The sequence below is a fragment of the Cinclus cinclus genome, chromosome 15 (assembly GCF_963662255.1).
Source record: "Cinclus cinclus chromosome 15, bCinCin1.1, whole genome shotgun sequence".
Lineage (NCBI taxonomy): Eukaryota > Metazoa > Chordata > Aves > Passeriformes > Cinclidae > Cinclus > Cinclus cinclus.
In genome coordinates this window covers 6178998-6194310 of record NC_085060.1, presented here as the reverse complement: position 1 = coordinate 6194310, position 15313 = coordinate 6178998, and the positions used below count along the sequence as shown (strand labels likewise).

Here is a 15313-nt window from a genome sequence, read left to right as displayed (position 1 = left end):
GAGTCGTCTGCTGTAATAAGCGAATACATCAATTCCCAACAGACTGTAAGAACAACTTTAATAGCATGCTGAAAAAAAAAGCTGAAGTGGGGGGGAAAAAAAAAGAAAAATCTGTGATCAACTGTGAAATAAAAGCAAGTTGCATTGACAGAGATGAAACAAGCAGCATGTATTGTACAGATGCACAGAGGGAACTATAGTTGCAGGAAAAAAAAATATTTTACTCTATTTAAGTCTCAGAATGGATCAATCCAATCTAAAGTAATTGCTTGTAATATTTATCAGTATTTTCCAATCATTTCCAAGACAAGAAACCTGCTTGCTGGTAAAATGCTTGCTGCTTCTTTAAGAGTATTTTTGTCCTTGCAATACTCACGCGAATGGACGCTACAAAGCAGGAGCAGGACCATGAAGACCCACGCTCGACAGGTGCTGAAGGGCAGCATTACTGCAATAAAACCAAGAGCCAGAATAGGTATAGGGTTCTCATAAAACAAATTATTGGTTTTAACTTCATATTTGGATTACAGCAAACCTGACAGTTGATTGCTGCACAGAGCAAGAATACCTTTTTTTTGCAAGAAAGAGGCCAAAACCCATTGAAAATATATGTGCAATTATTGAAGAAATTACTCATTTAAAGGGAGTTTAAAGGAAGGCATCTTGTTAACAGAGACTAACCAAAAAGTTATCTTTCTGGTAATAGAGCTCTCCTAGAGCTGGACACCTGGCATGTAAAAAGATAATTTTCAGCTAAAAATTTTAATCCGAGTTCAATGAACAGAATCAAGAATGAAGAATGAAAAATTTTTGAAATCTTAAAAACTGAATTCTAGTTTAGCTCACTGAATTCTTCACTCTTTTCACAACTGGAACACAGGAAGAGCTTTGGATAACATTTTTAAAAGGTGGTTCAAAACGGTATTATGGACAAAAATACTTTTAGAAATCCCCATGTGATTCATAGTAATTTAACAGAAGGCTTAAGCTGGGTTTTGTACCCCCAAGAAGCCCCTGATGACTGCTTTGTCAGATGCTGTATTTCACTTTGCCTGCCCCTCCTGTTTTACACAAAAAATTGCTTTTTTCAATTATTACCACTTAGCTGTAAAGATAGCTTAAACCTAGAAACAATTTGTTAGTACTGGGAAGGGGAAACCCCATTTTCTGAAGTGCTGTACAGGGAAAAGACTGACTGCATTTCACATGGATATTGTCCTTTAAAGGATCAACTCTTTCTGCACTCCTACTCAGTGAGGAATGCTTCCCTGCCCTTGGAAGTGCCTATGCTACAGAGGAATGCACAAACATGTTCTGTCCCATGAATAAACTACTTCAGTAATGTGAAATTATTTCTTAAGAGGACGGGAATCATGTTTTCCAAGATACTTACTAAAATTTAGTATTATTCATGACAAATTAGGAAAACAAAGAATGAAAACAAGATAAAATTCTTATTCTTGCCATTACTTACTTATTTTGCTGTCTCCTCCAGCCCTGATGGAGCAAAGCATGAGCAGCTCCCCAGGGTGCAGCAACTGCAACTGGCCTGGACAACTGTGGAACCAAAGGGTGTCACAGTCACACCCTCCCCAACCCCCCCAATTCAGGTGCACAGAACAGGATGGAGCAACAGAGGGGCCAGAAAAAGCTCAGTGTGTTTTGGGAGAAATTGGCCCCTGCTGAGACTGTTAGAAAGCCTCCCAAGTTTTCTAATTCACCAAGTTAAAAACAAGTTCATACTTTTACCAGTCACACTCCAGTGTACAATAAAGAAACATCACCTAACTGAGCAGACCAGGTAATAGATCAAAATATACTTAAATCAAAAAGTTCAATCGGAATACTTAAATTACAGCTTCTCACTAACCCATGAAAGGTGAATTAATAAGGTATTGCTTTGCCAAATATTTGCACATTTGAAGCACAAATCTGACATGCATCTTTTTAGACCTGGAAAGCCAATCATATCCTGGGCTGCATCAAAGGGAACACGGCCAGCAGGTCAAGGGAGGCGATTCTGCCCCTCCACTCCACTCTCTTGAGACCCCACCTGATCTCAACAAGCTGGTCTGCAACCAGCTCTGGAGATCTGGCCTGATTTCAGCTGGGATAGTTAAATATTCTTCATCATAGCTGGCACAGTGCTGTGCCTTCGATTTAGGATGAGAATACTGATAACACAACTAATGCTTAGTTGTTGCTAAGCAGTTCTTGCTCTTAGTCAAGGACTTTTGAGTTCCCCTGCTCTGGCAGGGAGCAGGTGCACCAGAAACCAGGAGGAAGCATGGACAGGACAACTGCCCTGGACTGGCCAAAGGGATATTCCACACCATGGCACATCACACCCAGTATATAAACTGCAGGAGCTAGCAGAGAGATGCCAAACACTGCCTAGGCATGGGCAGGGCATTGGTCAGTGTATTGAGCAATTGTATTGTGCAGCTCTTGTTCCTCTTGGATTTCATCTCACTTGCTCATTTTTGTTATGATTATTATTATTGTACTCTATTATAATCTTTCAATTATTAAACTATTCTTGTATCAACCATCATTTTTACTCTTTGTTTCCCCTGATTCCCGTCACCACTGGGAAGGTGGAGGGGGAAGACGAGACTGAGTGAGTGAGCAGCTACTTGCTGTTGCTGGCTGGAGCTAAACAATAAGTTCTCCTATATGAAGGACATAGACCTTTCCAAGCTTGTCCAGAGGGCCATGAAGGTGACCAGAGGCCTGGAACAGCCCTGCTCTGAATACAAGCTGAGAGACCTGGAATGGTTCAGCCTGGAGAAGGCTCTGGGGACACATTAGGGCCCGTCCCAGTACCTAAAGGGGCTGCATGAGAAAGATGAGCCTGGGCAGGGCTCATCTTTTAGCAGGGCCTGTGCAATAGGACAAAGAGTAACAGTTTTAAACAAAAAAGTTCAAATTAGACTAGATATAAAACTGAAGCTTATACAACAAGGGTGGGGAGGCCCTGCCACAGGTTGCCCAGAGAAGCTGAGGATGCCCTGTGCCTGGAGGTATTCCAGGCCAGGCTGGATGGAGTTCTGGGAAATTTGGTCTATGGGAAGGTGTTCTTATCCAAGGCAGAGGCTGGAACTAGATGATCTTTAAGGTCCCTTCTGACCTAGACCCTTCTAGGATTCTACCACTTCTGTTCATTTTATTAAGGAAAGGCTCTGACTAGACTGGGAACAGCGTTTTTAAAATATACAGAAGTCTACAGTAAATGCAGATGCCATCAAATCAGCAGTTCCCCTAACAGATGAGCTGCCTAAAGCAGTTGCAGTTTGCTGCAACATCTATCTGAACTGATGAGCCTGAAAAAACATACATTCACATGGGGTTTTTTTCCTCATTTCAGCTAATGGCAAAATGAGTTTAAAGGGTGGGTCTCTTTAACCTCATTTGTATGCAGCACTAGCTTGCTAAAATAAGGAACAATACACAAGTATCCTCAGTTTCATTGTTTCTCTCTATACCCAGACTACACTCAGCCACTCTCAGTAATTCCAATGATATACTTGGAAATATCTAGTCCCCAAGCCTTCCTTTTCTGAAGCATATGATTTACATCAAAGTGAGATTTCCCACACTGATTTATTTCATGGAACACTCCAGACAGTGTGATGCATTTCTGACATGGGACTTTTCAGACTGCTAAGAATCACAGAAAACTGCCCCCCCCCCCCCCCCCCCATTTTAAATAGAACACTTAATTGACTTTGCTACCTTTAGGAGTGTTAATTTCCCTTGCTGTAGCTGTAGTCTACACCTAAGGCTCAGCCTGGGTACCAGGCAAAAAAGCACATCCAAACCTCAAACCACACCTAATGTTTGCTGTACCATTTCTGCAACAGTCAATTTCTTAGCATTTACAGACCAAATCCATGTGATCATTTTTTGCTTTAAATGAACTGCTTTTATTGAAAACTAGTTTCCTAAATTCAGTGCAAAACTGTAAGTAAACATATTCTCCTACTGAATTTTCAGTAGATACACAAAATTATCTATGACTGTTGCTCTTTCTTGCAATACAATTCCATACAGTACTCAAAGCACACAAAAAAATACTATTTTAAAGTCTATTGTAAAGTAATTTTAAAACAACGTAAAAAAAAGGAATAATTATGGCAAACTGACTCATCCGGATTTAAAAGCAATTATTTCTCTCTATCCAACTGAGATTAATGACCTTTGTAGCTGCGAAAGCACAAGTGACAGACATGCAACACATTTTAAAAATTTCTTGTAGAAAACCAGATACGTCCCCTGATGCAGGCAAAAGATTGACAGTCCCCTGTCAAAGACTCACACTTTCAAAGAGTAAAGAGCTGTTTCTGTAAATCGCAGCATACAAAGATGATGTGAAACCCACACTGCACTTAAGTCTAATGAACCTCTGCCAAGGAGAACCTTGTGATCAAAGTGGAATCTATCCAAAACACTAAGCTCAGGACATGTACCCTCACTTTTCCTAACATGCATTAAGCTGCCTTAACACCTTAACAGTGCAAGCATCCTAGTCACCCCAATCTTCATGGGTGTGAATGTCAGGAAAAGACTCTTTGACTAGCATCTTTTAGGATGAAAATCTGCCAAATTGAAGTGAATGACAAATAAGCTTAGTACACACTACTGTGGAAACAACAAGCTCAGCCTTGTCACTTTTTAAAAAATTCTTTTAAGAAGCCACCAGAACCAGCAACACATCTCCCCTGTCCTTAACACAGGTACTCCACTGCAAGTCTTGCTGCTGCTGGAAACAGACAAAACCTTTAACAATACACAGGATAAAAATATTTTACATTTAGTTCTCTTGCAGATTAGCAGAGAACTTAGCAGAACTGTACAGCAGGACTCCTGAAATGACTGAGGAATGCTCACTGGAAGCCGAAGTCTTCCCTTTTAATGTTCAGTATTGAAGGACTGTGCAGTTCAGGAAAATAAGCTGCCTTTCACACTAAGCGCTCATAAATAGTAGGGTATACACTCAGTCCCATACTGACAGTACTCAATGTCCTTCCTGGACATAGTACACAATATTTCATATTAGGGATCAAGAAGGGCTGAAAATGCTCATCAGTAACTGATTCAAGTAACTTCTGTATTTACCAAACTAAACCTAGTATCTTCTTGAACTCCTGAGTGCTCCAAAAGATTTTTATGTGCTTAAAAAAGCTGAATAAAGAGATTCTTTTCCTTGACAAAGTTTTAATAACAACTCTGAAAATCTTAACTCCCCACCATCATTAACAAAAATGCATTCATTAAACAGAAACACAAACTTTCTCTTTTTTTTAGCATTTGTTAATTCATATACTTAAAGAGTTTAATCTTACTGAATTTAGACTTTGGCATGATTCACAAATACCTCTCACTCTTTCAAAGAACTTTATTTTAAAAATAATTTTAATTCATTAGACCATACTTTATAATAGTTACCAATAAGGATGGACCTGAACTCAAGCAGCAGACATTTGTTGCACTTTCCAGTTTTGTAACAACATGACTGTTCAAAATAAAAGTGTACATTTAGGTTCACAGGTTGATTTGTTGAAATCTAGTAAACATTTAAAAAACACCAGAATATGAACCAAAAGGGATATATATGTTAAGTACACAAATACTGGAAAAAGGTCATGATCCCAAAAGCCACTTGGAAGTGGAATGCAGCCAATTAGTCAGACTGTGGCTTAGTAATTTCACATTTACGTGGGTTAGCACCTTAGTGAACTCAACCACTGTGTGAGAAATGTGAGCACATGAACTGCAACTACTCAAAAGATACCGTACCACTCCATGAGGAGACTGTGTCTTCCTAAGCAGTTGGTGGTGTATTTTTGGAATCTGGTAATATCTGAGACTTTTCTAAAATGTGTAAATAAACAATGGCTACAGTAGAAGTCTAAACAAAGAAATACTTTCTACTTTCTATCGGTTGAGATTTTTTACAGCAATCATTCATAAGGATTGCGTCAACATCAGTTAGCAGAGGAAGATCAAACTTTATTGAAACTGCTTGCATACAAAATATATTGCACTATAACCAAACAAATGTCAACATAAAATCCAATCTGTTGTAGCTAATATGTACAGAGAATATTGCCCAAGAGCAGTTACATTACAAGGTCAGTCTACCTTGGTTAATTATCTACAGTATTTTAAACCAAACAGCTTACAGATGATGTGTGCAAGGTACCAATTTCTGTTTTCAAATACTATACATTCCCAAAATAAATAACTAGAAATCAACATTAATGTTTGGCAATACTTTTTAAGACATTTTTATATTTGTTAAATCATGTGCAGTTCGTTGCCAGTTTTAGTATGCTCACCTGTATGCAAGGAAAAAAAAAAATGAAGAAAGCAAAGAAACAAAACTCACAAAATACATCAGAGGCAAGGTCAAGTTTGTACAATTCTGTACATGAACAGTGGCTCTTCTGGAGTAATCTGAACAAAAATGGACTAAAATGAAGGTCCTTATGCAGTTGTGCCCAGTAAGTTTAACATGTGATCAGAAATGAAAGAAAGCACAGCACCTCCCACCATTTCCCACTCTTCCCTGGTGTACAGCTGTACTTTGGATCAAATTCTGTGACAACTTCATATTGGCTGGTAATTAGGACCTTGCAGCTCAAAATATGAAGAATTTTTGTTTTACCTTCAATATTTTCGACTACCGTATCTGTACTTGCCAGGGCATGGAATGTGGTGACTTTCTTCCTACTTCTCCTGAAATAGTCCCCAAATTAAAATAAGCAATTCAAAAATGTTGTGAAGTTGAAAACCATCAATGCTTTAGGCTGGTCATCTGGCCAAACAGCAGGCACGCATTACTAGCTTGTGAACATGTTACACTTGTTCCCTCAGTAACAATGAGTTTTTTAGTTTTCCACAATGGAAAGATTTTTTTTTTTAGTTTTATTTTTTTAAAAAAAAAGCTTATGTACTGCCTACAAAGAAAAAAATTACACCCCTTTTTCAATAACACTATTTGCCAAATCTTCAGTGCAAAATAAATTTCCTATTCTTATAACTGCCTAACTGAATGTTTATGTAGGGAAAAAATTATGGAAAGCATGCACTTGTCTATAAAGTACTAACGTCTGACAAGGATTGCTACATATATTTTACATTTAGTGTTACCAACTCATCTTCCCTGATTTCTGCATCCAAATATAATATTCCTACCTGCCAAGATATAAAAAAGGCACAGATCATACAACTTTTTTGCTAATGAAAATGACAATTGTTACATCACACAGATTTCAGGGTCCACCAAACTATTGAAAAAGGTGGACCGCAATGTGAACTGACACAGGACATAAAACGACATAGCATTTCATGAAGAACTGGTAAGTTAGATTGAAAACAGAAGCCAATTTGATTACTGCAAACACTATTTATTCTGAAAATTGAAATTGAGCAGTGAATTTGACCCGATGTGTTAAAATGGTACAACTGAACAGAAAGTTTACCAATGCACAGCTCAGTATTTGTAAAACAAACAAAAAAAGAATCTTTCATCGTTTGAACTGCAATATGTACTTGGAAGCGATTTTCAGAAGTTCAGGTATTTTTATGCAAATATTTGAGTAACTTCTTATTCTGAAAACAACTGCATACTGTTGATGTTAAAAAAGGCTAACAGAGAACATATGTTCATTTCATGCCCTGCGCCATCTTGCCTACTATTTGTCTTTGGCCTAACAAGTTTCTCTAACATGGAATAGGAATTACTGAAACAGTATAGGAAATATGACTTCAGAGTTATGCAGTTTAGGGGACTCCGTTCACCAGCGGCTGTTGAGCGTCTGCGCTGTCCGTCTTCTCCTTCTTCGGGTTCCGCTCCTTGCCTGCCCGCAGCCGGCTGCCTTCGCTCGAGGTATTCTGTAATGTTTTAGTGTGGACACTTCTCTCATTATTGCAGTCAATTCTGATCTGGAACAATTCAGAGTCATATAAAGCATTCTCCTCCTTTCCTCCACCCCTGGGTGTTGTCTACCTTGGCTGTATGGGAGGAGCAAATAGTGCCAGCCCCTCATGGCACTGTTAAATGTACCTGGCTGGAGCGGAGGGCGTCTGTTCTGTACTGTGCAAAAACACCTGTGACCCAAAAACTCCTCTCCCATCTACCTACCCTTGGAAGTTAAGAGAAAAATTTCCAGTTTTTATTTGTGCACAAAAGAGTTGAATTAATATCAGATGGCTCTCTGAAACATTATTTCAACATCTAATAATTTGACTTCGTACTCTTTGTATGCAAAAAGCCCCCAAAAGACGTAGTGTCATTTAATGACAGCTTTTCTCAACCTCAAAAAAAAATCTACTCAGACCTTTTTTGAATGTGAAAAACAACATCCGTTTAACGCATCCAAAAAGGCATCCATCTGCAGCCTTTTTACGTGGTCTTGAAAAAATTTCAGGAGAGCTTGTTGAAAGCATAAAAATTTGCTTGTAAAGGGGGAAAATGCATATTCCTTGATATATAAGATTTTTACAGCTTTATCAGCCAGATTTGAACAACATGCAAGTACTTGTTTTCTTGTAACATATCACTACATCCAAATCATGGAGCAACAGATAAAACCCCCTCATGATTTAAGTGTTTTATGGTTATTTTTCCAGTACCACATTTCCTCACTGCCTACTTCAAAAACTTTGTAAGGTAATTACTAATTAATTACAAAACTCACATGGCCATTATTTATTTTTTGTTTTGACAAGTTAACTATTTGCATTTCAGATGAATATTCAGTTACTACACCTTTAAGTTCAGCACTCACATTTCAAAAATAAAGCATCTGGTCACTTGTTCCATTTTTGTCCTTAACCAGGCTTTCTAAAAGCCAAGAGTCATCTCTATGCCCCATAGGAAATGTGACTTCTGGTAAAACCATGCAAAGGCAGCACCTTGCAGCTGCTCTTTGTTTCTTCCTTCCAACTTAACTCATCCTATGAGACAAGAGATGGTAGAAGGTTTGCAAGCTACCATCTGAAGCAAAAACAGTTTCCATGTGGGGAAACTTAATATATATACATAAGGTATCAGCTTGATAACTTCATGAAAAAAAAAAAATGAAAAAAAATGTAGAATATCTTTAGGTTACAAGATATTTCAAATCTGTTACCTGAAAAGTTTCTCGACGTGAAATTTTAGCTTACTTTCTAGACTGATTAGCCTTCAATTGCAGATGTTTCATTTAGCAGTGAAGGTAGTTTCTGAAGTTTTATCTTTCTTACTCTGAGGATTCTGGCTACAACACACTCTTTATATAGTGTTAAGGATTTTATTCCCTCGAGTACATAGAGGATAGATAACAACACACAACAAAGCAAGAAATAAAAGCTAAGACTTAAAAGCACTAGTAAGGAAAGAGACTGAAATCAAGCTGGTTAGTAAATCCTTGGGACTTGTCATCCGTTTTTCACCAGACAGGCATTACAAAATTGCATCTTTACATGGCTTGATATATTTGGAGACCTGAGCATCTGTGTCATTTTGTACCACAACCTTCATAGATGTGAATATGGAATAACAAGGCTACTGTGTCACTCACAACCTTGAAGACACTACCACTGTATGACACAATGCAATTTGAACAGTACAGACTTCCCATATGAGAAGAGTTACCTCAAGAGACCCATCTGCTGTCCTCCCTTTTGCCTCTCTTGAGTTACGCTGACGGTTATCTGTTCGCGACTGTTCATCACTGCCTGGAAGAAGAAATTACCAACTAAGTTGTTTAATAAAGACATGATGTCCTGCCACTTCATTTTTACACAAGTACAGTAGGGAATTAAGAATTTTCCGTCTCATGAACAATTATTATTAAAAACATATAACAGCTCTTAAACTATGGGCCAGGAATCACTAAAGAAAATGTTCTCATGTTATAATGCAGACAAAACCTCAGTGTCTAAAACCACCACAGTTTAAAAAAAGATTGACTACTGACTGAAAAAGACCCACTTCTCAAAATAATTAACCACAGAAGAGAAGTACAATCAGCAGTATTTAATACCTTAAGCCTCCTAAACTATACAGTACTTTCTTACAAAAAAGTCTTATTACGCAGTACTCATACTTTGAGAAAAACATTTCAAGAAATAAGCAGAGCTGCAGAAGAAAGTAGTTTAAAAAATAAATATAATGAAACATCCTATGTTTACAAATGAATATAATGAAACATCATATGTTCAAGTATATATATTTAACTTTCTAAAGTTTTCCCACCTTACTTTTGCCTGGTCCTTTCCACTGAACACAAATTACAATATTGCCCTGTTCCATGAAAATCCAATACAAGAAGATGTGAATATGGGCAGGTGAATGAATAATACAGATATGAAAAGATTTTTCTGCATCTACTGACAAACTAGGAATTGATTTCTTGATGTCCACATGTGATGGCACAGGGCACAAACTTGGGCCAAGAGACATTTTAAGAAAACAGGTAATAGAGAAAACTCCCAAACTAAAGCAGGTCAAAAAGAATTATTCCCCTCTGCTCCACGTTCAGCACGTCTGAAACAAAATTCTCCATTTAGAAGACTGACAAAGAAAGAGAAGTCAGGAGAGTGGGGAGTTGGAACAGGTGAGCAAAGGAGCAGCTAGCAGAAGTGAGTTTTAGGATTCCCACAGCACACCCGTTTCCAAAAGCAGTCTCCATTTACCTTTGAATCCTCCGCGCCCCCTCCCGCCTTGGCCTCTGGCGCCGCCGCCACGCCTCCGCCCGTCCCCCCTGCGCAGGTAATTGTCCCGCTCCTCCTCCGCCGGGGCCGCCGACCAATCGCTCAGCTCATCTCTGTGATCAGACTCTGTTTCAGAAGCATTTGATGCTTCAGAATTAGTTCCTATCAAGAGGATGAAAAAAATCCAAACACGCCAGTGTAGCTTAGCATGAAATTACTATAGCAGAATGCAAGATGTAGATACTTAAGTTTTTTCTTCTTTTTTTTTGTTAATAGACAGTTTTGGGATGTTTTTGCCTCCCAACCTCTATAACATACATAACACAGAAAGGTATATATGCATAATACATACTACTACTTCAAAATTCAAGACAGAGTAATAGAAGTTTGTTTTGTGTTTAAGGCTAAATAATTAAGTGTGCCACATGCTTAAAATTGATGTTATCAGCATATCATATTAACACATTACTGAACATACTACAAAGTGTACTAAGAGTCTAGTAAACGTAAGTGTAAGAGATTAGAATCCTTCATATTTCTACAACTGAAAGTTCTGAATATAACCTGTCCTGTCTCCTCTCACCACTGCAACTCATCTTATGAAAAGAAAAAAATTCCATCATGAAACAGCCGGTAACAGACTACAAAAGCAGAGAACAAAGTTAAAATGCTGGAAATGTATCAAATCAGATAAATGGCCATTGCAATTTTTCCAATTAACAAATCACCTTTATTGACAAAACTTTTTGACAAAAATCCCTATTTTTCCCCAATAACTCTTATTATTAGCAAAATGAGTTCAAATCTTCTAAAAATAGTAAATGTCACAAAAAGATTAATTTTGTATTATGCAGAATGCAAGCTAAGATTTTCTTAAAGATCACACTACAGGCCTTTCAGTCAGGACAAACACCAGCTGACCTACATTATGGATAATGAAGTAATAGGTTACTCTGAAGAAGCACAATCTGGAAAACTTCATTAATGAATTATCCAAGGTTTCAAAGAGTAACACACTATTTTGGTGACTACAGTCTTCTAGTAAAACCATAAAAGTTCAATTTAATATGAAGAAAATAGCTTTTCTGTATATTGAGCTACACAGTATTTTCACCTATAAATATTTATATTAAGACAGACGCACACAGGTTTAAATGAAAACAGACTTGTCAGGAATTGTTCAAAATGCAAATAAAATAAAAATCCTCACCCTAAGGAGTTATGGAGTAACTAGATATCCTCCATAATGTAGAAGACAGAAGCATGCTGTAACAAGCAGGAACTGCACGGAAATCAGTGTAGATTACAGGAAAGCACTACACTCCCAAGTATTTTCTTACAGCATAAAACTCTAGATAACTTTCAAATATTAATATCAACTGCATTTTTAATAGCTCTAAGTCCAGCCTTTTCCAAGCAATCACGGGAGCAGCTGGCCCTGGAGGTACCTACCTGAAGCATAGCCTGGCCCACGCCGGCTGTGCCCGCGGTTTCTGTAGGGGCGGCTGCCGCGGCCGAGCCCCGGCCCGTCGTCGGTCATGTACCCTTTGTCCTTATCCGTGCGGTTCGGGGGGGGCCTGGAAGTAGCTCCGATCTGCCGCAGTTGCTCATCGATTTGCAATCTTTCCAAACGCAGCTGGTCCACTTCCTGTGAGAACACAAGCCCAGCAAGTCATGTACAACCACTATTTAACCATCTGCACGTGCAGGAAGCAGTAAGAAAAAAACCTGAAATATTGCAACTGATCATCTATTTAATACTCAAACAGCAACTCAGCTTTGAGAATAACTTGTTTAACAGAAAGTCTTTCAACTGCTCAAATCCGTGCGCTACCAACGCAATTCTTCCTGTGGCACAGTTGACAAGTTTAGGTTTAAAACATGCATCAAGAAAAAGCACTCAGATCAGAACACAAGCTCTTTACGCTGCTCAAATATCAAAGGTATTAAACAATTCAGATGTAACAGTATTGTTTCAAAAAGGCACTCTGCTGCTAAACCCTACGTAATGATAATGAACAGTATGAGGAATGGGAGGAAGCATAAAAGCACAGAGAGAAAAGTGCTGTAACTCAGGCACAGAGGCAGCAGCACACAGCACCCTCACCATACACAATTAGGTAGAAGAGATACAGCAAGGCATATTCAAGGAGTACCTTTGCCAGTTTCAGACGTTATCTAGCTCACATCAGAGTGGCAATCCCCTTTTCTTTTATTAGGGAGAGATATAGAAGTTTCATTCTGACACTGCATCCTCTGCTGGTCACCTAGTCCAGCTAGAACTTTGCTAAGATGCTTTGGTACTCAGAAATGCACCCCATTAGTGACTTGGTATATGTATCTCTTCTTTCCCCATAAACATGTTCCCTAACTTAATCTTCCTTTTGGAAGACTAAGACTTCTTGCTCCACACTCTCCCATTGGTGTCAGGGGGCTGGTGTTCCTTTATAAATAAAAAAACCCCAAAACTGAGGATGGCATTCAGTACCTCATCCTTCCTGTTTGTGAGCAAGGTCCTTCCTCCATCCAACAGCAGGCATGCATTTTCTTTGGTATTCCTTTTGCTGCCAATACATCTGCAGAAGCCCTTCCCATTTCCTTTATTTTTGCCATATTCAACTCCTGATGAACTTCAGCTTTCCCAAAATCATCCCTGCCCACTCAAATAGTGTTTTTATACTCCATTTGAATCACCTGTCCTTACTTTATTCCTTGCATCCTCATTTTTTCTGTATTAATTTAGCCACAGGCTCCTTGTTGATCCCTGCAGGCCTACTGCTACTTTTGTGTGAACACCTGCATATCAAGATGGACTATTCTTGAGCTTAGAGAATGTGATGCTTTAAGAGGCAGGTCATCCAAACCTGTTTTCCTTCCAGGAATGTATCCTATGGGATTCTTCCAAGCAGATCCCTGAACAGGCCCAAGTCCACCTTCATGCAGTCTGTGGCTGTAAATCCTCATGTTAGTCTTTTTCTTTCCTCTCAAGATCCTGAGAATTCACTACAGTCATTCCAGCCAAGTCTGCTTGTTTCTTTTTACAAAGAAATTCATGACTCTGAGCTGACACAGTACATTTGATGTACTTTTACAAGTCTTTTACAAAAAGTTTCCTTAATAACCTTTGCCTGGAGGCATAAAAATCTGAAAGTCTTAGAGGAACAAGTCTGTCCCACTCCTTGTCAGTGTACTGGAGGACATTTTTCCAAATCATTAAGGCAACAAGCCACTAAGACAACAACATTTTGTAGGTATATGTCTAATAGGATGAGAAGGCCAAGATAAAACAGAGCTCTGAGAATCTAAGAAGCTATCCAGTAAAGAATCTATCCAGTAGTTATCACATAGACTGATGAACACTTATTTGTGACCTTCTGCTCAGGAAGGCTGGAGAGCACAATGACAAAGTGACCATAACTGATGATGAACTGAACAATCTAAAATAAAACTGCTGGGCTATTAAACACTTTCCACTACCATGACAGTACCCATTTCAAGCAACTGAAGAAGTTTAAACCAGAAATATCTTTTCAAATCATAGTGAGCATGCAAAAAATTAACTTGATTTTTAGTATTAGTTTTCATCTGGTCCTTCTCTACTTGTGCCTTGTGACAGCTGCAGAGCTGCTGTACCTCAGAATACTGACAAGAGCAGGATTACAAGGTAAAGTGACTGAAAGGTAACAAAACAAAAGTTGCTTTTCCTGACTTCTTTGATCACCTGTACTGAGAAGTTTAACAATGCATAGAAATTTTAGCATTGTAAAAGATTCACTGATAGCTACTGCACTGACTGGACAAGTATCAAATCACCAACGGTCTGAAGGCTTCAGAAGAGATGCAAGACTTTATTTAATTAAATGAACTCAAAAGCTGTCCCAGCACTTAGATCTGGCCCTGCCATTGAAGACTGGGCACCTGGCCACAACCACCACAGGCAAAAGTAACTATAAGCTACAATGTGGGATATTTTTTGCTCCCTACACAACACACCACTTATCATAGACTACTGGGAAAGGTACAGAGCCAAAAGGCCAACACAACACAAACCTGAGCCGCCTACAAAACTCAGGTATGAAATGTCAGTTCATTACAGAAGAAGTAGTTTAGCATTTTTGTGTTTAAAAAAATGCCCACTCTATACAAGATTCTGCATAGAAGGCTGTTTGCAATGCAGTTGCATGAAGGTCTGACTACTCTCTCATACACAAAGTTGTCAGCACATTTTGACATAATTCCCCCCCCCACTCTTCTGTAATTTGCATCCTGAAAAAAGTTGTCATCCCATTCTATAGACAAATTACTCTTTTATTAAAAACATTCAACTTTTAGACAGAAAACCTGCTATAGTCCTAATTCTTCAACAGCCTCAGGACATGAACACATCATCATCATCACACTGTTACCATCCCAAGTACTGACAGAAAAAAAAAAACAAAACAGTGGTAAAGAAGCATCATTATCCTCACCTTTAAATAATTAAGATGATAATCCAGAAGAACAGTTGCATTAGTAATGCTATCCTTGGTTCCTACAAACACAAATGGTACCATTCCCTAAAACACAGTAACAATAGGCTTTGGTTATTGATTAGGCATTGAATTCTGAA

The 15313-nt window shown here is 38.5% G+C and overlaps 1 protein-coding gene across 5 annotated transcripts in view; it reads right to left on the bottom strand.

The window, feature by feature from the left end:
- Window positions 1-5382: 5382 nt before the first annotated feature.
- Window positions 5383-15313, bottom strand: part of FMR1 (fragile X messenger ribonucleoprotein 1) — a 31178-nt gene continuing 21247 nt past the window's right edge. Inside the window, exons 11-15 of one of the 5 annotated variants that reach the window (XM_062502692.1) lie at window positions 15174-15260; window positions 12153-12352; window positions 10687-10805; window positions 9644-9726; window positions 5383-7950 (exon numbers count right to left, since the gene is read on the bottom strand). In XM_062502692.1, coding sequence (XP_062358676.1) covers window positions 7789-7950; window positions 9644-9726; window positions 10687-10805; window positions 12153-12352; window positions 15174-15260 — 651 coding nt within the window. In that variant the 3' untranslated portion in view covers window positions 5383-7788. Of the gene's footprint in view, window positions 7951-9643; window positions 9727-10686; window positions 10867-12152; window positions 12353-15173; window positions 15261-15313 lie in introns of all 5 variants that reach the window. The other 4 variants (XM_062502689.1, XM_062502691.1, XM_062502690.1 and 1 more) reach the window with 4 other exon arrangements.